We start from the raw sequence: 25697 nt of genomic DNA on the forward strand, positions 1-25697 counted from the left end.
ATAGTTGATCGCAAATGGCCAGATTTTGGTATTGAGGCAAGAAATCTCAGATTGGCTATATCAGCTGATGGGATGAATCCTCATGGTTTAATGAGTTCTGCATATAGTTGTTGGCCAGTTTTAATGATTACTTATAATCTTCCTCCATGGTTGTGTATGAAGAGAAAATTTATGATGCTCACATTGTTAATTTCTGGTCCCAAACAGCCGGGAAATGATATTGATGTTTACTTAGCACCTCTAATTGATGACTTAAAATGCTTATGGGATATAGGTGTCGAAGCATATGATGCATATCGCCAAGAAACTTTTATGCTTAGGGCTATCTTATTATGGACGATCAATGATTTTCCTGCATATGGGAACATGTCAGGATGCATTGTGAAAGGATATCATGCATGTCCTATTTGTGGTGAAGATACCTATTCAACAAGGTTGAAGCATAGTAGGAAAATGTCTTATACAGGTCATAGAAGGTTTCTACCTGCAACTCATCCTTATCGAAGGCAACGGAAGGCATTTAATGGGAACCAAGAATTTAACCCTGCTCCAAAACCATTAAGTGGCGATGAAGTTTTTGAAAGAGTTGAAAGAATTAATTGTCATTGGGGGAAAATGAGTAGAAAGTCTCAGTCGAATGATGATGTAAAATCATGCTGGAAAAAAAAATCAATTTTCTTTGAACTTCAGTATTGGAAACATCTATACATTCGACATGTTCTTGATGTGATGCACATTGAAAAGAATATTTGTGAAAGTCTTATCGGAACGTTACTTGATATTCCAGGAAAAACAAAGGATGGAGTAGCAGAGATTAGACCTTTTGAAATGAATGTCGGGACAGATTTGGCACCAAGGATGGGGAGAAGAAAACATTTTGCCAGCAGACTGTTATACACTTAGTAAGGATGAGAAAAGAAAATTTTGAATTCTTTGTTTGGAATACAACTTCCATCATGTTACTCATCTAATGTTAAAAACCTCGTGTCGTTGAAGGACTTAAAACTTATTGGCCTTAAGTCACACGACTACCACGCTTTAATGCAACAATTGCTTCCTGTTGCGATACGTGGTGTTTTGCCCAAACATGTTAGAGACACTATCACTCGCTTGTGTTTCTTCTTCAATGTGTTATGTAATAAAGTGATAGATGTTTCAAGGATGGATGATATGCAAAGAGAGATTGTGACAATATTGTGTTTACTTGAAAAGTATTTCCCCTTCATTTTTGATATAATGATTCATTTAAGTGTTCATCTTGTGCGGGAGGTGAAACTGTGTGGACCGGTTTGGTATAGGTATATGTATCCATTTGAAAGATACATGAAGATTTTGAAAGGTTATGTGCGAAATCGCAATCGACCTGAAGGGTGTATGGCTGAATCTTATATTGCTGAAGAGGCTGTTGAATTTTGCTCAGACTATCTGTCTAGTGTGCACACAATTGGGATCCCATCAAGTCATCGACAAATAGAACTTACTAAGCCTTTATCAGGTGCAGTAGTCTACTCCACTACTCACGATGAGTTGACGCAAGCACATCGTTATGTATTGGCAAATGATGCTGAGATTGATCTCTATATCGAGTAATGTATCTAACTTATTAATATTTTAATGTGGTTTGCTTACATTCTGTTGGTTTATTTATACCAAATAATTTGATTAGGGAACACATGACGTATTTGAATGCAAGATCTCGTAAGGCTAAGTCCAAGAAGTGGTTACAAGATGAGCATAATCGAACGTTTATTACTTGGTTGCGTGATCGTGTAAGTTTCTTTAGTATTACATATTGGCATACATTCATTTTCATATTTATGCATAATTAAAAATTTATTGCATAAAAAATTTAGGTTGCTGATGTAGTTGACCATTCCACTCATCAAGTTTCAGAAAGATTGATGTGGATAGCTCGCGGGCCTAACAAGCAAGTACTAAAATACTCTAGCTATTTGATTGATGGGGTTACTTATGCTACAAAAGAGCGTGATGCTATACGAGTTGTTCAAAACTCCGGAGTCAGCTTAGTTGCAAAGACAATGCAAGTTGCAAGTGCAAAGGATAAAAATCCTATTGTGTCAGATATGGTTTTTTATGGAGTTATAGAAGAAATATGGGTAGTTGATTACCATAAATTTCAACTTCCAATGTTTAAATGTAATTGGGTGGAGCATAATAACGGCATTAAAGTAGATGATCTTGGTTTCACATTGGTAAACCTCAATAGACTTGGATTCAAATCTAACGCTTTTATCCTGGCAAGCCAAGCAAAGCAAGTATTTTACATTGAAGATCCTGAAGATCCTTTATGGAGTGTTGTACTTGCAACACCAAACAGAGACTACTTTGAATACCTAAAGGGCGAAGAGTTAGAGGACACTGCTATCCACTATCAATGTTTTAGTAGGGGTTACCATCAATGGATATTGACGGAGAAGATGATAATGAACCACCATGTATTCGTGAAGACTGTGATGGAAGTTGGATTGACAATATTTAATTGCTGAATTTTTGCTTTTGATTATAAGTGTGTAAACAATTTACCTATGAGGATGAATTTGTGGACAATATTAATATGTTATATTCCTCACTTTAATTCGAATCAGATATGTTGTGATGTTATTGCAAGTTTCTGCTTTTATCTTTTATTTTTTTTCATACTGTTGTGAATTTGTTGGTGTAAATATATCATCTTGCTGTGAGTTTATGCATGTTTCTAACTAAACTTATGTTGATCAGTCTAAGTTGTTACAGATCAATGGATTCTACTAGAAAGAGTAAGAGAATAGGGCAACTTGCAAAGTTGGACAAGGGTAAAGAAGTCATTACAGCTGCCCGTGAAGAGAGTTGCGAGGGTGATAAAGTGTTGGATTCCAAAGACACTATCTCCTCAAGAACTTCTAGAGGTCGCACACAGTTGGATAAGATTACAAAGCAAAGAATGCAAGGTATTAGAAATGAGGTGTCATTCAATAATTTTGGACAACCGATAGGACCAGCTGCTGTAGCCATGCAAAGTTACATTGGTGTCTTGGCTCGGCAAAAGGTTAATATTAAATACAAGACATGGAAGCAAGTCCCAATTGCTGTCAAAGAATTAATATGGGAATCAGTCAATGTAAGCAAGTTAGCATGTTTTAACAATTATAATATTTCACTACTAATGATAGATATATTTTATGTTTGTCTTAATTAATCTTATTAATGTTTTCCACTTATTTGATGTACAGTTGATTTATAATGTTGACTCAAAGTGGAAAAAGGGATGTTTGAGGTCTGCAAACAGTAAGTGGAGGCAATACAAGACCCATCTCACCCAAAAATGTATTTTAAGCAGCGTGACAAACCTGAGGAGTTGAATGAGCCACCTATTGGCTTTGAAATTACAAGAGAAGATTGGCGTGCGTTTGTCATTAGTCGCATTTCTGAAGATTTCATTGTAAGATTCTAAATTTTTTCTTTTGAAACTATTCGATCATAATTCATTATGTATTATTCAAATTTGATATGTCGCCTGTTTGAAATAACTAGAAACTCAGTGATCAACAAAAAGAGCGAAGGAAAAAAATAGATATCCTCATCGACTCTCACGCAAAGGGTATGCACGCTTTGCTGAAGAAATTGTAAGTATTTTTAAAATATATTTCCTCTAAGAACCCTCTAATTGATTCACATTAAATTATTTCACATTTGTTATTTGATTTTTCTTTGTTGTAGGGGACTGAATTATGTGATGATAATGACATCAATAGAGCTATTATGTGGAAGAAAGGACGCGCCAACAAAGGAGGAGAGTTTGAAGGTGAAGATTTGGTGGACACAGTACACAAGATTGTAAGTAAATTTTCATGTTCTTCTGATAATGACTTCAATATATCTTCTAGTTTTCGAGAGTAAAGTTGCATGCATGCATACCCTTTGCATGAGGAAGCCAAGGCAAGCAGTGCAATGAGGAGTTTAACAGCCATTCCTTGCATAGCTTGAATTCTCAGTACTAGAGCATGTATTGAGGAAGTAAATGGTGAATGAATGCATTGAGAGCTTAGAGGTGACGGGTTTATATAGAACAGATGTGGATTTACTAGGTATCTAGGTTTGAAATGTTCTTACTTGGAGAAGAGATCAAGTCGAAAAGTCTATTACATGCAGTGGTTTCCTTTTGCTGCAATCAATTAATGGTGAATGCATTGAGAACTTAGAGGTGATAGCTAGAGTTTCTATAGAACAGATGCAGATAAATCAACCAGGTTTGAAACGTTCTTGGCAGTAAGAAATTTGTAAGCTTCAGTAACCCAAGGGCCAGTAAAGTTGTTCCCCAGACCACTGCTCTGAAGCTTCTATTATGTTTTCCCACTTAGGAAATATAGATTAAAGAATATATAACAACCATTGCTAAATGTGTATAACTTTTATAATTTCACATCGTTTATTTATTAATTGTTTACGTACATATTTTCATCTTAAATTTATTTTTCAGTTTTTTCTTGATAAGTATAACTTTGATTATTCTCATGTCTTATATTTTTCATTGTCATATGTCCACATATTCATCCTAATATTCTCATCTACATTTCCTTATAAATAACTCATTATCTCCTATTTTAATACCGATCTTATTATTATATTATATGCTTATAGAAAATGGAAGGTGTGATACGCATGCACTTACATTACATTTCACAAAAAGCTAATTCTATAAGCAAAAATTAGATCCAGAAGAAGAAACAAAATTGAGATAAGATAAAGGACTGAAGGAGAAGTTTGTTTGGTCTACCGGCCCGCCTAACATTACAAAATTGAGATAAGATAAAGGACTTAAGATAAACAAAATTTGTTTGTTTGGACTTACATTACATTTCATGCATGTCCGATACTTCCCTAACTTCTCCTACTGGCCCGCCAGTTAACTACAGGTAACAGCAACAAAAGAACAAACAGTGCTTTTCATTCACATTCATTGTTAATTTGTATAAAAGAAAGAGAGGGAGCTTCAGAGAACTAACTCACCTCCTTTAGCATCAAAGACTTCGGAATAACACTGCATACAAGGACATAAGTGCATGAGGCACAACTCAATTAATAAGTTAATAAGAAACGATATATTAAAATGAACTCTTTAATTTGTATACACATTTAGCAGGTTTACTTTTGATTATTCTTTCCTGCAACTCCAGACAATTAGCTTCAATTATGTGGTGGTCCTCTCTTTATGGGTTTGTGTAGTGAAAATTTATTAAAATTTTGTCATTTTATTAAACTTGTAGTCAATTTCTCAATCAAATATGTGCCTTTTTTAGAACTGTGCAGAAGTAAATATATGATTGAATGCCAAAAAAGGAAAAAATATTTCAAAGTCAACTTCATATTTGTTCAATATGACTTACTAAGCACTTGACTTGAGCTATCACGGGAAGAACCGGCCTGGACATCAGTATTTTTTAAACCAATATTGCATATCCTTGGTAATTATCCTTGGTAAAGTACTGATAATTCTTTTTAATGTTGCATTACAGGATGAATATATACAGCAAAAGAGGGAGGGTAAGCTGCAATGCGAAGGAGCAAAAGAGGATATTCTTACCAAGGCACTTGAAACTCAGGAATATTCTGGGCGTGTCCGGGGTATCGAGGTCATATCAACCCAACAATCTATTTCAATGTTGGTAGAACAAGGAAGAAATATGATGTTACCCTAGATATAATCGCTGAGCATAAAAGGGAGCTGAAGGAGGCGAAGATGCAAATTTTAGAACAAGATGTACGCATCCAAAAACTTGAAGCATTAATGCATAAAAGGGGTGCATGGGACAATTCAATTGATGACAAAGGCAGTTGCTCGGTGAAGTTTCATCAGAAGAATATTGAAGAAGATGACGTACAGATTGTGGGTAAAGACGAAGTTTTACAGGTAAAATACAAGTTATAGTGATATTCATTATTATTATAGCATTATAAACTAAATATAATCAACATGTTTTTTTTTAAATATTTTAGGGTCAATCAGTTGCATTGACATTGGAATCTTGCTCAAATATTGCTGCATATGGTACAATTGTTTGTTTCAATGGCATGGAAAAAATGCTTCATGGTATTCCATTTCCCAAGAATTGCATTCGAGTCTCCATTGATCAAGCAGTGGACAAATCCGCTCCTTTGCCATATCCAATTCCAAGTGAATGTGAAGTAATTGGTGATGCCATAGGAACTGTTGTGGCTTGGCCTGAATAGCAGATTGTGAAGCAAGATGAGGTATATGAGATATTATATTTCTAATTATATTGTCACTTTATTATTATATTTCTAATTATATTGCCACTTTATTATTATTCAACCTAGCTATCTAACTTGTTTATATTTGAAATTATTAGAAGCCTAGAAGGAAGAAGTTTGAACGAAAAAAATCAAAACCTACTTTGTCAACAAGTGTCCCAAGAGCATTACATATGTTATATTGTTACAGTAAGCATGCTCTAGATGGAGGAAAATGTATATCAATGTGCTTAGATAATGAAGTGTTTGATGAAGATTGTGAACTTTTTCTTGACCTTGAGGACATCAATTCTTTGTATCATTTGGAGGCAATTTCAGGAAATTTGATCGTTGCCTACATATGGTAAGTAAGTTTATTTAAGCAATTTCAGCAACTTTTTCATCACATGTTTGCTTCCCAATTTTAGCAACTTATTATGGTTTATTGTTACAATTTCACCAACTTATTATGAGTGATCATTATTTTTTAATCCACATGATTGTTTTGTTAGTAAATTTTATTATTTAGTATCTAAATATTATTTTCTCGGTTGCAACTGCATTGCTTTACTTATGCTGGGAAATTACTGCATTGCTTTATGTTTGCTGGGAAATTCTAATATCTAGCAAGACAGAAAATCACTGATTTGAACTGCAAGAAGTTTACTAATATTGTTGTGTGAACAAGTTTACTCTTGAAAATTCAACTTCTAGTAATTTTCTCATACCATGTTATTCTCATTAAGTTAATAGTTCATTATTTCTATTGAGAGGTTTACTAATATCAATTGATGTGGTACACTTTACATAAATATAGCTCATTCATTTTCAACCGGCCCTTAATGTTTGCCTCTGCCATTTGTTCTTCTAGGCAGGAAGTACTTTGCTCATATCTTTTTCTTGTATATTTTTAAGTATCTTAAATGTGCTTGTCCTCAAGAAATAAAAGAATTTGCATGTATACATTTCTGGTATGTTTAATATGCAAGACTGTTCATAGTAAGTTCTCATGTATGGATGTTACTATCATCAACCATAACTTAGTGTTATGAGTGATCATTATTTTTCCAACTTATTATGAGTGTTTTGTATCTAAATTTTATTATTTAGTATCTAAATATTTTTTTCTTTGCAATGATAGGTGTCTATATAAAAAGATGGTGAAAGATACCAAGACAAAGAAATTCAGATTTATGAATCCTCACAAACTCCCATATCTGGCAAAAGCGGCACAAGACAAATCAGTTAAGCTTGAAACCCTGAATCAAAGGGCAACTCTTTTAGCAGATAAGCTGACAAGTGCATCAACAGATCAACTAGTGTTAGTGCCATGTAATGTCGGGTAAGCAAGAAGTAAAACATCACTTTCAATTGCTTCCTTTCGATAATTTATTCAATTTTATGATCTAATCCTATGTATTTGCCTAGTTTCCATTGGAATCTTAGTGTTATTGAACCTTACAAGGATGCTATTTACCTTCTGGATTCCCTAAGTTGCCGCATTCGCGATGATGATTCAAAATACGTAATGGAAATGTGAGTTCAGATTTCTTTTAGTAAATATTTATTATAATAAAAATCTTATTTAACAAATATTCTTAACGTATGAAGGGCCTTAAAATTGTTTAATTCAACCAAGGGAAGGAAAGGTAGGAAAAATGTTAAGTGGGAAGTAGTTAAGGTATGTGTACTTTTGTTTAACATATATTGTAATGTGTATAATTTTCATTAACAATTTGACTCTAATTACTATATATAGGCTCCTCAACAACCGGATGCGAAACAATGTGGTTTTTTTGTGATGCGCTTTATGAGAGAAATTATTGAAGAAGTTGAGACTATTGAGAGATATTCGCTGCAATCAATAGTAACATTATTTAGCTTATCTCAAATTATTTGACATAAACTATTTAAAATTGCAAAGTGATCAGTGTTGATTATTTTTTCCATTAACATAAATTGTGTATGCTCACAGTTCACAAAAAAAGGGTACTCTCGTGAACAAATTGATGAGGTTCGGTCCGAGTTGGCGGAGTGCATACAAGATCATATTTATGAATAGGTATGGAATGATAGTTGCCATAATTCTATTTAGATTTAAGTTCATGGAATGGTGGTTTTTTGGTGGAATCATAGTTAATGCCAATTTTTGATGCAGTGCATAGTTACCAGATCGACCTTGAGCAATTGACCCCAAAGAAAAGTTGTCACTGAAGTTTAAAACTTGTGAAAATTTTTAGTGAATGATGATGTTTTGTGAATGATGATGTTTTGGAAAAATTGTCACTTAGGTGAAAGGATGTTTTCTGGATTCATATGCAAGTACAAAGCCATGTATTATATGTTATTCTGTAAAGTTCTGTCAGTGTAAATTATCTAGTTTCTTTATCAAGCTTTTGTTCCACTATTGGGTTTGTTTTTCTAATAATTACTCGTGCAGCAATATACTGAGCAAGAAGCTGTAGATCTTATAATCAGGTAAAGTAGAAAAAGTTAACTACTTCATTATGCTTTCATCTTAGTATTTGTATATTTGATTTGTCTTCTTTGAACCAGCTTCAAGTCAAAAAGCCAGATCCTCTAGATAGCTGTTAAAAATAAGGTATTATTTGGTTTGTCAGTGATCTTAATATTTGGTAATATTTGGTCTTTGATGCTCACGACAGAGTTCCAACGCTGCATGATTACCTTGTTCAAGCAGATTGCTCGCTGCCTCAGTAGCTCGCATTTTCAGGTTTGTTTCATCATTGATATTCCTTCTTTTTAGTGTTCTATATTAAAAGGAAATACTAACTGTCGATGAGATTGTTATCCTCTTGCTTGAACATGAACCAAAGTATTAGTGTTCAAGCAGATTGTTCTATATTCCTTGCTTGATGTGTTTAAGGCATTCAAAGCTATTGGCCTCATCCGGTGGGTGGCTGTTCAGAAGACTGCTCGTGAGGGGATGCAGTGGGTTTCAATTGGCAATGAGGTGACATAGTAGGTTTCAACCGACAAAGAGGAACACATGAGGTGTTAAAGGCGGCAAGCGGTGGTGCAGTTCATAGGAGCATACCAGTAGTTTTGTTCTTTTTCGTGTGCCAGTTGGCAGATGGAATGAATTTTTTTCCCTGTGCCAACCAGCATGGACAAAATTTAAAACTTCGAGGCTTCTAAAGTTGTTGGTCTCTTCCTGATCAATACTTTTAATCTTCCATCTTAACTAAGGTAATATTTCTTCGCCATTTCGTGTTCTGGTGTTTGGATTGCTATGGATGGAGAAGTTGTGCAATAATTCAGAGTGATGCCACCGTTGGGATTCGAGGTGATAAGTTGCAAATTTCTAGGCTAACCAAAACAATGTGGGTGCTTCTCATGTGGTGTGGTAGGATGTCTTAAAAAGAATAGGACAGTAAGATGAGTAATTTACTTTTTTTGATTGCTTGATCAGATGGCCTTTGGACAAATGCATAACCATAAAAGATGGATAATTCAGAATATTGGTTATTAGGGAGAAAGGTGATAGAGATCTCATTTACGATGAGCCACACAATCTTTTCAAGAAAATAAAGTTCTTATGTGCTTTATATTAACTTGGTTTTTCTCTAATGATTTCTATCTGTTTGTATTGCAGGTTCTAAAATATAGTAAGCATTGTAGAGTCTGTGACAAATGCGTTGATGGCTTTGATCATCATTGCAGGGTGAGGGTTTTCTCCATTCACAACCTTATATGTTTTGTTATCTTGTAGTAATATGCAGTATTCATCTTTCCTTGTAGTGGATCAATAACTGCATAGGAAGAAAAAATTACAAAAGGTTCTTCATCCTCATGGTGTTTGCTCTTCTCTTGGTAAGCACAAATATTTCCTACCATTCCAATAGTTGTATTCATTAATCATGCATAGTGATTGACACTATTTTCTTAGTGTAGATTTATCATCTGTGTGCATCAACTTAGAAGATACTATTTTCTTAGTACGTGAAGGACCTGATACATAGAATGCATTTTATGTCAGGTCCTTTTCATTCTGATTGACTATTGATTGGTCTCCATGCTTTGTGCACCTTGGGCCAGCTTATTCTGCAGTGGGCTGTTGGGATGCTTGTGCTGATACTGTGTTTTGTTGAGAGAAGGAGATTTTCTGCTGAAATTGTTTCAAAGCTGGGTAGTAGCTTTTCCTTGGCACCCTTTATCATTGTGGTGGTGAGTACTCCGAAGAGAAAATGAATGAAAATCACACATCATAATGAGGATTTTTCAAGGTTCTGATACTAATTTGATAATGTCTCTATAATGCAGGCTGTGTGCACTTTATTAGCCATGGTTGCTACTCTTCCAGTTGCACAACTTTTCTTCTTCCATATTCTTTTAATAAAAAAGGTACACTACTTTCATATTTCTACTTGTGACACAGCAAACACTACCAGTTACACAGCTCCTACATTTATATAAAACAAACCTATGTATCCGGTCAAATATCTCTATTTCAAGGAATATATCTTTTATATTTTCAAATTCTTTGCATTCATCCATACACTGAGCATTACTGAAACTTATTATCCAACTGAACTATTACAGCTTGTTATTTAACTGATAGATTTTCCATAGTGGAAAACAAATAGTAGAATTTGAACGATATGGTGTTGTTTATTCATCAATTCTGGAGAAAATTGACACTTTAACTAGCTCATGCTACTCTACATGGATGCGCTTACAGGGAATCAGCACCTATGATTACATTATTGCTTTGAGGGAGCAAGATCAGGAGCAGGAGCAACTTGCTGTTGGTGGGCAGCAAAGTCCGCAAATGTCCCAAGTGAGCTCTTTTACTGGACTAAGCAGCACCAGTTCTTTCAATCAATTCCATCGCGGTGCATGGTGTACTCCGCCAAGATTATTCCTTGAGGATCAGGTATCATACTTTCATTATTTAGAAAGTTATTGTGAATGTAATTTACCATGGTTAAGATTATTTTTGAAAAACCTTTTAATAAGATTTTTTTTACTGTATGAGGCAAATCCATTTAATTAAAAGTTTTTTTTTGGTAAAAAAGCCTAGTTGTAAATCTTTATCAGCACTTCATTCATTTCTCCTTATTCATCATTATCGTATTTTTGAATAAAAATTGAAATAACAAATGTAATCCACTTGCTTATTGTACACTTGGTTCAATGGTTAGCGAACTTAGGTGTGTGCTGTTTGAATTTTGTTTTCATGCATTGACCTCTTTAGATGATTTGTTTCTTGTGAACCTATTTTGAAAGATGCAATATATCTTTTAATATGGGTAGTTAATGTTGTTATAATTAACCCGTTTTTATGGAATTTCGTGAACTAAGAATCTTGTACACTGCATGCGATTTCTTATTCAAGCTCTCGCTGGAAAGCTAACCAAAATCAACTTAGTTGATCATTAGCTATTCATAAATTGAACTGCATTCACATTTCCATTGCCAACTTCTGACTTCTGAGAATTTGATAGTAGGATAATGTCTACAGTTTGTTAATATATATATTTCCATGACGCATGGGTGTTGGAAGGGAATAGAATGTCGTCCTCGATTTTGGGACTGTGAATGTGTCATGTCAAGTTGAACTTTTACCTTGCTTCAGCTCAATTGTGTAAATAATTGTCAATCTCATGGTATAACTTAAGTTAGATTCTATTACAGAAATTCTAGTTCAAAATTAATTCTAGTTCAAAATTAATGTCAATAGCACTCGTTGCTTTTTCACGTTCGTTTAAAAACAATTGAGTAAAATGCAGCAGAATATAAGTTAAGTAAAAACAATTGCTAACACAGTTTATTTTTACTTGGTTCGGAGTCTACAGCACTCCCGCTTGGTTAATATATATGCTTAGAACTTGTAAAGACAGGTCAAACATTAATATGCTTGGTTAATATATCCATCTACAGCACTCCCGCTTTTTCCTCTAAATATGATTTTCATTTAGCACAGAACTAATGCCAATTTTTTTATTTTGATGCAGTGTTTAAAGAGCTTGAGTAGAAGTTGGCCCTAAAGAAAACTTGTCAGATACGATATAAACACACTTACGGTATGAATTACATGTATATATAACATTGACATATTATTTAGTACGAGATTTACATGTATGAAAGTTTTCATACAAAATTTCTTGATTGCCTACAACCCCAGGTGTGCTGATGACAAGTTGAAGAAGATGGCTCTAAGAGTGATAGCTGAAAGCCTTTCAGAAGAAGAGATTGCTGGACTTAAAGAAGCAATTCCATGCGATGGACACCAACAACAGGGGTTAGTCAATGATGAGGTTTTGTAAAACTTGTGTGTTTGAAAAATTATTGTCATGAAGTTAAGGATAACTTGTATGATACAAATTTAATTTGTGGATCAATATGTATACATTTTGTTTGTATAATATAAAGTTTTATTTATTTGTTAAATAGTCTTCTTATAAAAATGATTGTGGTTGTGGATATTCAATTATATGTAAATTTTGAGTATTTTTATAATTTTGCTATTTAATTAAGAAAACACTATTTTTTAAAAAAGACAACGTTTTTAAGTAATAAAAGACAACGCTTAAAAAATAATGTCTTTGAGACCAACCACAACGCTTTTAAAGCGTTGTCTTTGATATGGGCATTTTTACAACAGCATCTTTAACAACGCTTTTTAAGAACGAATAGACAACGCTTAAAAAGCGTTGTCTTTGTGACCAACCACAACGCTTTTAAAGCGTTGTCTTTGATATGTGCATTTTTACAACAGCATCTATAACAACGCTTTTTAAGAACGAAAAGACAACGCTTAAAAAGCGTTGTCTTTGTGACCAACCACAACGCTTTTAAAGCGTTGTCTTTGATATGACTTTCTACAACACCATCTACAACATCACTTTTTAAGTACATACGACAACGCCAAAAAAGCGTTGTTGTTTAGCTTTTTTCTTGTAGTGCTAGATTACTAGGGCACATTTTCCTTCTATAATCAACAACACACACTATAAGTAATATCATTTCCCAACTTATCGGGCGTATTGATTTATCGAGCTAAATCTCACCCTTTGATAAGTCAAAGAAATAAATACTAAATATATGTGCTTGTTATTATATTAGGATTAAGAGCACACACTTCCATAATAACTAAGGTCTTGTTCTTTTATTAAGTCAGTATAAAAAGAACTTACCTTAAATGGTCCTGCTCAATACACTCAGAGTGTACTAGTGTAATTTATCAGTCAAGATAAACTAATACCTAATTACACTACGACTATTCCAATGGTTTGTTCCTTTCCATCTCAGTCGTGAGCTACTGTTTATAATTTATAAGGAATTGATAACATGATCTTCTGTGTGTAACACCATACACCATGTTATCTACAATATAAATTAATCGAACAACTACACTTAACTTATAAATCTAGATATTTGACCAATATGATTCTTATTTCTAAGTAAATGTTTATACAAAAAAGCTAGGCCTTTAGTATACATTCCAACAATCTCCCACTTATACTAAAAGACTATGTTGCCATACATCTGATTCCCATCCCTTCAACATGCCCATCAAAAGTTTTTGCCTTAAGGGCCTTAGTGAAAGGATCTCCTAGGTTATCGCCTGATGCAATCTAGGTGGCAACAACTTCTCCTCATTATACGATGTCTCGTATTGGGTGGTACTTGCGCTCTATTGTGTTTACTTGCCTTATAGACTTATGGTTTCTTCGAGTTTGCTACTGCACCACTATTATTACAATAAATTATAATAATTTTTGGGCAAACCAGAAATCATGTCTAAGTCCATCATGAAGTTTTTGAGCCATTTAGCTTCTATGGTGGAATCCGAAAAGCACCTATACTTAACACTCTTCCATTGTTATGGCTTCACTTCCTAAAGTAAACACAAAACCCCGAGGTCGACTTACTATTGTCCCTATCTGATTGGAAGTCAAAATCCATGTAACCTTCAGGGAGCAAATTATCTACTTGATAAACCATCATATAATCTCTAGTCCTTCTTGGGTACTTTAATATATGCTTAACAGCAGTCCAATATCTCTGTCCAGGGTTACTTTTGATATCTGCTAATCATGCCCACGACAAAGCAGATATCCGATCTCATGCATAGCATACATTAGGCTTCCGATAGTCGAAGTATAAGGAACTGCCTTCATGTCCTCTATCTCCTTTGATGTCTTCGGAGACATCTCTTTAGATAAAGTTACTCCATGTCTAAGAGGTAGAAAACCTCTCTTGGAGTCTTGCATGCTAAAATGAGCTAGGATCGTATCGATATATGAAGCTTGGGATAATTATAATATTCTTTTCTTGCGATCCCTTATTACTTTGATCCCAAGAATATGTACATTCTCCCAAGTCCTTCATATCGAATTGTTTGGACAACAATACCCTTACTTCCGATAACACTTTGATATTGTTTCCAACTACCAAAAATGTCATCTACGTATAGTACAAGAAATACCACCACGTTTCCATCACACTTCTTGTATACACAAGACTCATCCAGTTATTAAATAAATCCATAGGTCTGGATTACTTCATTAAACTAGATGTTCCAAGACCTTGAAGCTTTGCTTCAGTCCACAAATAGATCGATTGAGATTACATAGTAGATGCTCTTTGCCCTTTGCAATGAACCCCTCTGGTTGCTTCATATGGATACTTTCTTCAAGACTTCCATTAAGGAAAGCTGTCTTGACATCCACTTGTCAAATCTCATAATCCATATGAGCAGCAATAGATAAAAGAATCCGGGTAGACCTAAGCATGGCTACCAGTAAAAGATTTCCCCTTTTCAATAAACCTTGCTTTGAAAGTTTCCACTTTCCCATCTGTCCCTTTTTTTCTATTGTAGACTTATTTTCACCCAATGGCTTTTACACCATTTGGTGGTTCTATAAGCTCCCAGACTCTATCAAAATACATAGATTCTATTTTAGTATTCATTGCTCTTTGCCAAGATGTTGCATCTTTATCTTGGAGTGCTTCATCATATGTCTGGGGATCAAGTTCATGTTCACAAGGGCTCTAGTCAAAAGACTCTCCCAAAACATGAATCTTTCAGGTTGCCTAACAACCCTCCCACTACGACGCGACACTTTCTGCAATTGTGTATCATTTGTGATGCGTGTTGCAGTTTCTTGTGATATTTCATCTTGTACAGTTGGTACTAGATTAGACTTGTCCTTTATTATTTCCTTAAGAACAAATTTATTTATGGACTTGTGGTTCATTTCATAGTCCTCTTCTAAAAATCGGGCATTGATGCTAAAATGACCTTCTGATTTTTTTAAAGACTATAAACCTCCTTTCGTTTCTCTAGGATAACCCACAAACAAGTGAATTCCTGTTCTTAATTCCAACTTATCAGTGTCTCCCTTCAGTATATGTGTTGGACTACCCCAAAACTGAATATTCTTTAGACTAGGCTTACGCCCATTCTATAATTCTATGGGAGTAGAGGGTTCTGACTTAGAAAGTACTTTGTTCACTACCGTTTCTAGAGTATATCCTCAAAATGATTTTGGTAATAACTAATCATTGATCTAACTATTTTTATAAGAGTCATATTCCTTCGTTCTACTACACCATTCTGTTGGGGTGTACTAGGTGCAGTCAGTTGGGATTGAATCCCGACTTCTAATATGTGACTCCTAAACTCTCCTAAGAGGTACTCGCCACTAAGATCTTACCGTAGTGTCTTGATACTTTTATCTTGACATTTCTCCACATCAGCTTTGTACTATTTGAATTTATCAAAGCACTTAGACTTATGGCGCATCAAGTAAATGTACTCGTATCTCGAATAGTCGTCTATAAAAGAGATGAAATATTCGAAACCACCTCTTGTCTGGATAGTCAAAGGTCCACACAAATCAAAATGAATCAATTCCAACACATCTTTGGCTCCTTACCCCTTAGACTTAAAAAGCTTCTTGGTTATTTTTCCTTCCAAGTAAGACCCACAGGTTGGAAAGTTTTCCACTACTAATGAACCCAAAAGTTCATCGGCTACTAATGAATCCTACTCAAGTTAATATAACCTAGCCTTAGATGTCAAAGATGTGATTGGTTCATTTCCGAAGGTTGCTTTCTCTTATTAAAATTAGAAGATGTGTTATTAATTTCCATTTGTTGCATCGTGGGAGTTATTGGATTATAAATTGCCAACCAATGTACCAGAACTGATAACTTCCCTATTTTTCTTGATAACAACTTGGTTATCATAATAGAATATCAAGTTCCTTGAATAGTTTAGAAACTAAAATCTAGTTCTTTCTAAACTTGATACGTAAAGACAATTCCATGTTTTATTCCTATCTGAGGATAAACATCTCCCACTGCAGCAGTTGCTACTTTTGCAGCAATGCCCATGTAGATGGTATTTTCCCTTTCATATAGTAGTCAAGTTTCCTAGAACCCCTGTAATGAATTGCAGACATGATCAGTGGCTCCCGTATCTACACGCTAGGTACCGGTAGATAACACCACTAAATATGTTTCAACAACTAATGAATAAAATATACCTTTATTGTTCTTAGTTCTGAGAGGACAGTCCACCTTAGTGTCCAAGTTTTGTTTCCAATCATTATAATTGAGACTACTAAGTCTATTATATAGTATAACAACTAGGATATTGATAAACATTTGAAATCCTAAGAATCACAAAAAATTTGGTCAATACCAACACCTCAAAATCCTTGTGATTTATCCATTAATTTTATTATCTTGTCAACCTAACTTTATGACAAATAAAATTAATAGTTGGTCTGTCTTTGATCAAATATTTGGTCAAAACTTTGAATTTAAAATAATATTGATTCCTCAAAACAATATCATTTAAATTCACCAACACCTCTGATCCTATCTGAGATGCTTGACAAAACAGAGAGCTGAGAGAAAAAACCTACTGCTGGTGAAGAATAATACCTATTGAACGCTGATCCGAGAAACCCAAAGCGGATCCAAGAAGATGAAACCCTTGAATGTCCTTCTAATGCGAAGTCCCAATGGTGATAAAGAAATCCTACTGCAGAGAAACCAGATCCGGAGCTTCCAAGGCTTCCTGCGCACAAGAGACCAACCAGCACTATCGTCAGTGACCTAAGACCGGGGTGGAAATCCCTGGCTAGGCCCTCCGATACTCAAGTCAGTGATCTCTCTCGGTGTGGAAGGAAGAAGAAGCCGAAGAACAGTAGTTCAGAATTAGGGTTATGAATGTGCACAATGATGTGAACTTACCTTGCCAACGGAGAGGATTCCCCATTTTATACCACTTCATATAACCTCCGTAGTCATGAAGTGGACCCCTTTTTGTTAGAGTTTGTTATGAGATGATGTAAGCTGTGTACTTGTGGTAAATGACTTTTAAGGAATCTTTTTTGTACCCCAGATGTACCTTCTTTGTCGTCTAGTACCTGCAAAATAGTCTAAAAACATATTTCCCGCCAAATATATAACACCTGTTATACAATCACATACTGCAAATATCTTCATTGACTACTTTATTTGAAATATTTACTTCTATCCTGTTTCACAAGTCCTTTCAAAGTATTTCTATCGTTCCTACTTGCCCCTCCTATTTTTGCTATATCACAGATAACTTAATATAACATTGTTCCTTATATCGGTCGAAGCTGAACTTAACTAGGTTTGGTCAATTATTATTACCTCTCATGAGACTCCTTGGGTAATGCTTGTCTGTGCCCCTCTAAGTTTATTATCCCAGCTAGCACTGGGCTATATTTTGTCAAGTATGTAATCTTGATCAATATTGGTATATCTTTTCAAGGTATTATTCAGCCCGGCCGATATTGGCCTTCCTCCCTGAAGATATATCTCGATCGATATTGGCCTGCTTACTTGGAAGTATATCCCGGCCGATATTGACCTTCCTCCATTGAGGTATATCCCGACTGATCTTAGCCAACCTCCTTGGAGGTATATCTTGATTGATATGGGTCTGCCTCCCTGGAGGCATATCCCAGCTGATATTGGCCTTTCTCCCTGAAGGTATATCTCGATCGATATTGGCCTGCTAACTCGGAAGTATATCATGGTCGATATTGGCCTTCCTCAATTGAGGTATATCTCGGTTGATCTTAGCCAACCTCTTTGGAGGTATAACTTGATCGATATGGGTCTGCCTCCCTGGAGGCATATCCCGGCCGATATTGGTCTTCCTCCCTGAGAGTATATCTCGATCGATATTGGCCTACTCACTCGGAAGTATATCCCGGTCGATATTGGCCTTCCTCCATTGAGGTATATCCTGGCTGATCTTAGCCAACCTCCTTGGAGGTATATCTTGATCGATATGGGTCTACCTCCCTGGAGGCATATCCCGGCGATATTGGCCTTCCTCCCTGAAGGTATATCTCGATCGATATTGGCCTGCTCACTCGGAAGTATATCCCGGTCGATATTGGCCCTTTTCCATTGAGGTATATCCCAGCTGATCTTAGCCAACCTCCTTGGAGGTATATCTTGATCGATATGGGTCTGCCTCCCTGGGGGCATATCCCGACAGATATTGGCCTTCCTCCCAAAAGGTATATCTCGATCGATATTGGTCTGCTCACTTGGAAGTATATCCCGGCCGATATTGGCCTTCCTCCATTGAGGTATATCCCGGCTGATCTTAGTCAACCTCCTTGGAGGTATATCTCGATCGATATTGGCCTGCTCACTTGGAAGTATATCCCGACCGATATTGACCTTCCTCCATTGAGGTATATCCCGGCTGATCTTAGCCAACCTCCTTGGAGGTATATCTTGCTCGATATGGGTCTACCTCCCTGGAGGAATATCCCGGCCGATATTGATCCATCTTTTCGACTTGGCTATCTTCTTTCCCTTTCTCACCGGGGATCCATGAAACCTAACCCATATCAAACTCTAACACTATGAATTTTGTATGCCACGTTAGTTTGGATGTATACAAAATCAAACATTTATAAAAAGAGGGTCTTACCCATTAATTATCTTGTCAACCTTAAATTACCTCAAACACTATGAATTTTGTATGTCACGTTAGTGTAGACGTATACAAATTCAAATATTTGTAAGCGGAGGTTTTACCCATTTTATTATCTTGTCAACCTAACTTTATGACAAATAAAATTACCTCAAATACCGTGAATTATGTATGCCACGTTAGTGTGGACGTATACAAATTCAGGCATTTGTAAGAGGGGGTTTCACCTAGCTTCATGACAAATTAATAGTTGGTATTCCTTTGGTCACGCAAAACAATAGCAGTGACTCCATTGGGGAGGATACTATTGAATGCGTCTAAGTGTATACCATTACTTAATACTTAGTCCATTAAATAGGATTGTGGCCCTTCAGTTGGAGAAGATCACACGCTCCTAAATAATTTCCTATAGCCATCCATAAAGGAAGTTTGATCTAGTGATCCGCAACAAACTCATCTGTTGTGGAGGGAGGCACTCAGAGCCAACATGCAAGCTTGTTGCATCACTTACAAACCAGTAATGGAGACCGTGGAATTTATTTAAAAATCTCTCTCCCACTTAGTTATTTAAGGTGAGGAATTTTAACCTAGCAAGCACACATCGCACACATCATAGTAAATAAAAGCAATAATATGGAAATTAATTTTCCAACTATTATGGCCTTTTCCATCACTGTCCTTCACGTGCTGCCAGCCCTAGGGTTCATGTCATCGGGTCCATCGAGCTTCCTTTTCTGCTGCGCCTCTGGTCCTCCAATAGCACCACGCCTCGCAAGGATACAATCCACTACAGAAAAAAATAAAATTTTACATATATCGATCCTATATTCCACAAAGGAATGTACATAAAGTCTAGATCGAATAAAAAAGTAAAATCCTAGGGGTAATACAGCTCCTGCTGTATTTAATAAATACAATCATGCACACACATAAAATGCCCTTGACATGCCCAAGGGTCCAATCACACACAATCACATTAAGCCATAATAGTTGGAGCCTACAACTACAGAGTTAGCATATCCTACTATTATCCTGCCTAAAATATGTATGACATGAGCATAATTAAACTGAAAACCAAACACACAGAGGCAAACCCTAGCTTTGATACCAATTATTGGTTGGTCCTAGGAATATTGTACTGATTTCCCTGTACAAAATTTTTGTACAAGTCCTGAACCTTTCCTAACAACCTATTATGTTCTTTAGAAATTAAATTCGGAATCACAAACGGAACTTAACATTATTGATTTCAAATTTAACTTATCTGTTCTTAGAGGTTTAGACTTGGATCGCAAACGATACTTAACATTATAGATCCAAATTCACCTATGTTACAAATTCAATTAAATATTTATTTTGGAAATCGGCTCCCAGGTCAAACATGGCGAGGCACTTGGCCTTCTTGGGTATGGGAACATCCACCACTGCCTCGACAAAGCCTCTTAACGAAATTCAATATGTAATTTCCTTATATAACTCTAGGTTTAACCAAAAAGAACAATCGAATCACAAGATCAAAAAATAAAAGAAACACAAATTCGAAACAAATCTGAACATCTAGAATCTCTAGCCTCTTGTGTTTGGAATCCATACAAAGAAAAACTAGAATGATGCAGAAAATAATTACTAGTTATACCTTTCTTTATATGCAACAACCTCTTGATCTTCTACCGTATTCCTCTTCTTATCTCGGACATCGTGTGAGCGACGATGTTCCAAGATGAGAACCGCCCAAGCCCTTCTTCTTCCTTCTTCCAAGTTTCGACCAAGCAAATTTCTCCAAGAGATAGCAAGTCTCGACCACCACCACCAAGCTCCAAGGGATGCTAGAAACAAAGCCTCATTTTCCTCCTTCTTCTCCTAGCAAGATCTGGCCACCTTCCAAGCTCCAAGAGATGATGAGGTTCGGCCAAGGAGAAGAAAGAAAAAAGGAAAAGGGGGAATAAGAGGGCCAACCACACCAAGGAAGAGAGGAGAGGAATAGAAGAGAGTTCACTTTGTGAAGGCACCCCCTCCCTCTCTTTTATAATCCTTAGTCTTGGCAAATAAGGAAAGTTTTAATAAAAACTTCCTTATTTTCTTTGCCATGAAAAGGAAAATATAATTGATAAAAAACAATTTCCTTTTCTTTTATTAAAGTGGCCGGTCACCTCTAATTCTCCAAGCAAGGAAAGTTTTAATCACAAGAATTAAAACTTCCTAATTTGTTTCCGGAAATTTTTAAAATAAAAATTTCTCTATTAATTTTTTCCTTCATGGTTGGTTATAAAAGGAAATTTTATAAATTAAAATCTCTCTATTAAAACATGTGGATGATTTCCAAAAAGGAAAGTTATCTTTAAAATTAAAATCTTACTCTCAATCTACAAATAAGGAAAGATGTCAAATCTTTTCTTATTCTTTTGTAGAAACTATAATAGGAAAAATTTAATTTTAAAACTCTCTTTTAAAATCATGAACATGGTTTCATAAAAGGAAAGTTTTATCAAAAATTAAAATCTTCCTTTCAATCTACAAATAAGGAAAGATATCAAATCTTTTCTTAATCTTTTGTAGAAACTATAAAAAGAAAGATTTAATTTTAAAACTCTCTTTTAAAATCATGAGGATGGTTTCATAAAAGGAAAATTTTATCAAAAATTAAAATCTTGCTTTTAACTACAAATAAGGAAAGATATCAAACCTTTCACTTAATCTTTTGTAGAAAGCTATAAAAGGAAAGATTTAAATTTTAAACTCTCTTTTAAAATCATGGTATTCACATAAGAAAGATTTAAAAAATAAAATCCTTTTTTAATTTAATGTGGCCGGCCACACCAAGCTTGGATTCAAGCTAAGGCCGGCCACACAACTTGGCTCATCCTATTTGCTTAGCCGGCCCAAGCTTGGGTTCCAAACTTGCTTGGCCGGCCACCTTAGGATGGGTATAAAGGCGGGTATAGGTGGGTATAATACTTTATTAATAAGAGGCTATGATAGGGACCGAGAGGAGGAATTAATTTTGGTTTCGTGATGAAATTAAGCTTCCCGTGCTCGCCCCGAACACCCAACTTAATTTCATCAATAATAATTCATTCCACTAAAGAATTATTATTGAACTACTGCACCAATCCCAAATTACATTTTGGGCTCCTTCTTATCATGAGTGTGTTAATCTCCTTGTGTTTAAGATGTCGGATGTCCACTAATTAATTGAGTTACTAACAACTCACTTTAATTAATATCTTAGTCTAAGAGTAGTACCACTCAACCTTATTGTCGTGTCGGACTAAGTTCACCTACAGGGTTTAACATGACAATCCTTATGAGCTCCTCTTGGGGACATTATCAACCTAAATTACTAGGACACAGTTTCCTTCTATAATCAACAACACACACTATAAGTAATATCATTTCCCAACTTATCGGGCGTATTGATTTATCGAGCTAAATCTCACCCTTTGATAAGTCAAAGAAATAAATACTAAATATATGTGCTTGTTATTATATTAGGATTAAGAGCACACACTTCCATAATAACTAAGGTCTTGTTCCTTTATTAAGTCAGTATAAAAAGAACTTACCTTAATTGGTCCTGCTCAATACACTCAGAGTGTACTAGTGTAATTTATCAATCAAGATAAACTAATACCTAATTACACTACTACTATTCCAATGATTTGTTCCTTTCCATCTCAGTCGTGAGCTACTATTTATAATTTATAAGGAATTGATAACATGATCTTCTGTGTGTGACACCACATACCATGTTATCTACAATATAAATTAATCGAACAACTACACTTAACTTATAAATGTAGATATTTGACTAATATGATTCTTATTATAAGTAAATGTTTATATAAAAAGCTAGGCTTTTAGTATACATTCCAACAGAAGCATCCTATGTTTTAGGCATTAAGATCTATAGAGATAGATCCAAAAGATGGCTTGGTCTAAGCTAGAGTACATATGCTGACAAGGTGCTTAAACATTTTGCAATGCAAAATTCCACGAAGGCATTCTTGCCGATGTCACATGGTGTGAGTCTTTCGAAGACTCAATGCCCTTATTCTAAGAAAGAAAGGGACAGCATGGGTAAGATTTCTTATGCATCTGCTATAGGATCTATCATGTACATCATGTTTTGTACTCATCCAAATGCCTCGTATGCATTAAGCATAACGAGAAGATACCAGTCAGATCCAGGTGAAGGTCATTGGACAACAGTCAAGAATATTCTTAAGTACTTGAGAAGAACTCAAGATTATTTCTTGAATTTTGGAGACAATGAAGAACTTGCTGTAAAGGGTTACATCTATTGCTGTAAAGGGTTACAGTGGTGCAAGCTTCCAAATTGACAAGGACGATTCTAGATCGTAGTTAGGGTATGTATTTTACTTAAATGGTGGTCTTGGGTATTGAATGCTACAACGATTCCATCTCATTCGAGGGATCACTGATATATGAGATATGATGATATGTAGAGAACCAAACAATGCTAACATTACGGATCCTTTGACCAAGGCTTTGCACCGAGGAAGTATGATGGTCATCCTTGGTCAATGGATATTAGATATTTCAATGATTGACACTAGCGACATAACGAGATTGTTAGTATAAGCCCTAAGAGGCAATCAAGAGTTGATTGACTTAGGACATTTTGTATCATATTTCGTTATCTCATTAGAAGGCAAAGGTTATGGTTATTATATTACTTCAGTTCAGTGTCGAATGAATAAATATAATAATGTCCTACAATAGAAGGTTCTAATCTACAATATATCAATTAGTTGAATTGATAGTGAGATATTATAAAGAACGCTACTCTAAACTATTCCTAGTCAAGCATTAATATACAAGGACAATATTAATGTGTTAAGACTAGCATGCAGGTCAACGGATGACTTAATCTCACAAGTCATGGATATGAGATATCAGGTTGATACATGGGTATATATATTAGAGAATATGTGCTGAATTGACCCGCCATGAGGTGTTTCATTGATCGTTATATGAGTGTCATAAACATTCTCATATGACTATTGGTATGAATAGTCCTTAGACCTGAAGTCATTACATTTCCCTACATAAGGAGTTGTGTACTTTGGTATCGCCAAACGTCACCTGTACAAGGGTGGACTATAAAGTCAATCACTAGGTATACAATAAATTATGTGGAAGGATGTGAGTGATGTAGATGGGATCTATCTCTTCCATATGACGGAAGCGATATCTATGGGCCCCTTGATTAGTAGGACATAAGAATGTATGGTCATACTCAGATGAGTCAATATGAGATATTGAGCTTATTTGTTTATTGTGTCTACTTAGAGATCAAGAAACACAAAAATTGATAAGAGGATGACACGGTCTATGCCTCATTGATTAATCTAGATATCAAGGATAGAAAGATTGAGTCTTACAAGATAATAGCCACAGAAAGATTAGGTCGGATCTTGACTTTCTCGTCACTTAGGTAGCAATGATGCATTGCTAGATGTCATTCATTGCTTATGTATCGCAAATGTTGATTTGGATACATTGCCAATGTTACGAGAGTCTATTGGGTCACACACAAAGAACATATTAGTTTGAAGATGAGTATTTTAGTTTGACTAACATACTAAGGATATTAAGAATAATGGGTAAATCCAAAGTGTTGGTGTCATCTTAGTGGTGATTGGCACTAGTGCTAGTGGGAGATTGTTAGTAATTAGCCCTAAGAGCCAATTATGAGATGATTAGGATTTTTGGGTTACTCATTGAGTTAGACTCAAATGAACTCACTCATTGGATTGAGTCTAATCCGAATTAGACACGTTTGGTTAATGGGTTGGACTCAATGGGTTAGAGTTATTGGGTTATTAGATTAATGGTTAATCTAATATAATAATCCAACCCATTAAGAGGAATACAAAGAGAGAAAAACCCTTGGTATTCATGGGATGAATATAAATAGGTTTTTGGAATGAATTTTTCATTAGTTGAGAAAGAGATGAAAAGTGTTACTCTTAATCTTCCTTCTTCCTCCTTGGGCGATTTTTTTGCTCTTGGCCAAACCTCCATGAGTGGCTAGCACCATGAAGGTGGTTCTTCTCTGAAGGCTTCGTTCGTGTGACGAATGAAGGATGTGTTCATGTGGATACAGTAGAGGTGCGAACACTTGATCGCGCTGAGATCTACATCCAAAGAAAAAGTTGCTATCGGGATTGCGAAGGGCACACAACAAAGGTATACCTCTCATGTAAAACTTAGTATATGATTATTTTCTCCTTCGCATGGATCTTCTAGAGAGGATCTAGTTAATTTTCCTCTACGCTTAAGTGTGTTTAGCGCGCTAGATCCCAACACAGCTATCATGTTAATATCTCCCTGAGTAGCGTTATTGCAATTTTCTTCTTGCTGCGTCGGGAGTTGCTCTTGCTGGACTCAGGTGGGGGCTTGAGGTTGGTTAACTTAGGTCCTGTGTTTGTTTGATTCCTTGTGTCTAAGTGTG

At 35.5% G+C, this 25697-nt stretch overlaps 1 protein-coding gene across 1 annotated transcript; it reads left to right on the plus strand.

Annotated features, from left to right (window-relative positions):
- Positions 1-9998: 9998 nt before the first annotated feature.
- On the plus strand, positions 9999-11353 carry LOC121987977 (probable protein S-acyltransferase 22). The gene is made up of 5 exons (XM_042541676.1): positions 9999-10083; positions 10309-10437; positions 10534-10614; positions 10952-11196; positions 11311-11353. The coding sequence occupies exons 1-5, from the start codon at positions 10063-10065 to the stop codon at positions 11351-11353; spliced, it is 519 nt and encodes a 172-aa protein (XP_042397610.1). The 5' UTR covers positions 9999-10062.
- Positions 11354-25697: the final 14344 nt, after the last annotated feature.

The sequence above is a fragment of the Zingiber officinale genome, chromosome 5B (assembly GCF_018446385.1).
Source record: "Zingiber officinale cultivar Zhangliang chromosome 5B, Zo_v1.1, whole genome shotgun sequence".
Lineage (NCBI taxonomy): Eukaryota > Viridiplantae > Streptophyta > Magnoliopsida > Zingiberales > Zingiberaceae > Zingiber > Zingiber officinale.

Coding starts and splice junctions, on each gene's coding strand:
- LOC121987977 (XM_042541676.1), top strand. CDS start 10,063: ATGGTGTTTGCTCTTCTCTTG. Junction 10,084..10,308: donor TGGTGTTTGCTCTTCTCTTG/GTAAGCACAAAT, acceptor ACCTTGGGCCAG/CTTATTCTGCAGTGGGCTGT. Junction 10,615..10,951: donor ATATTCTTTTAATAAAAAAG/GTACACTACTTT, acceptor ATGCGCTTACAG/GGAATCAGCACCTATGATTA.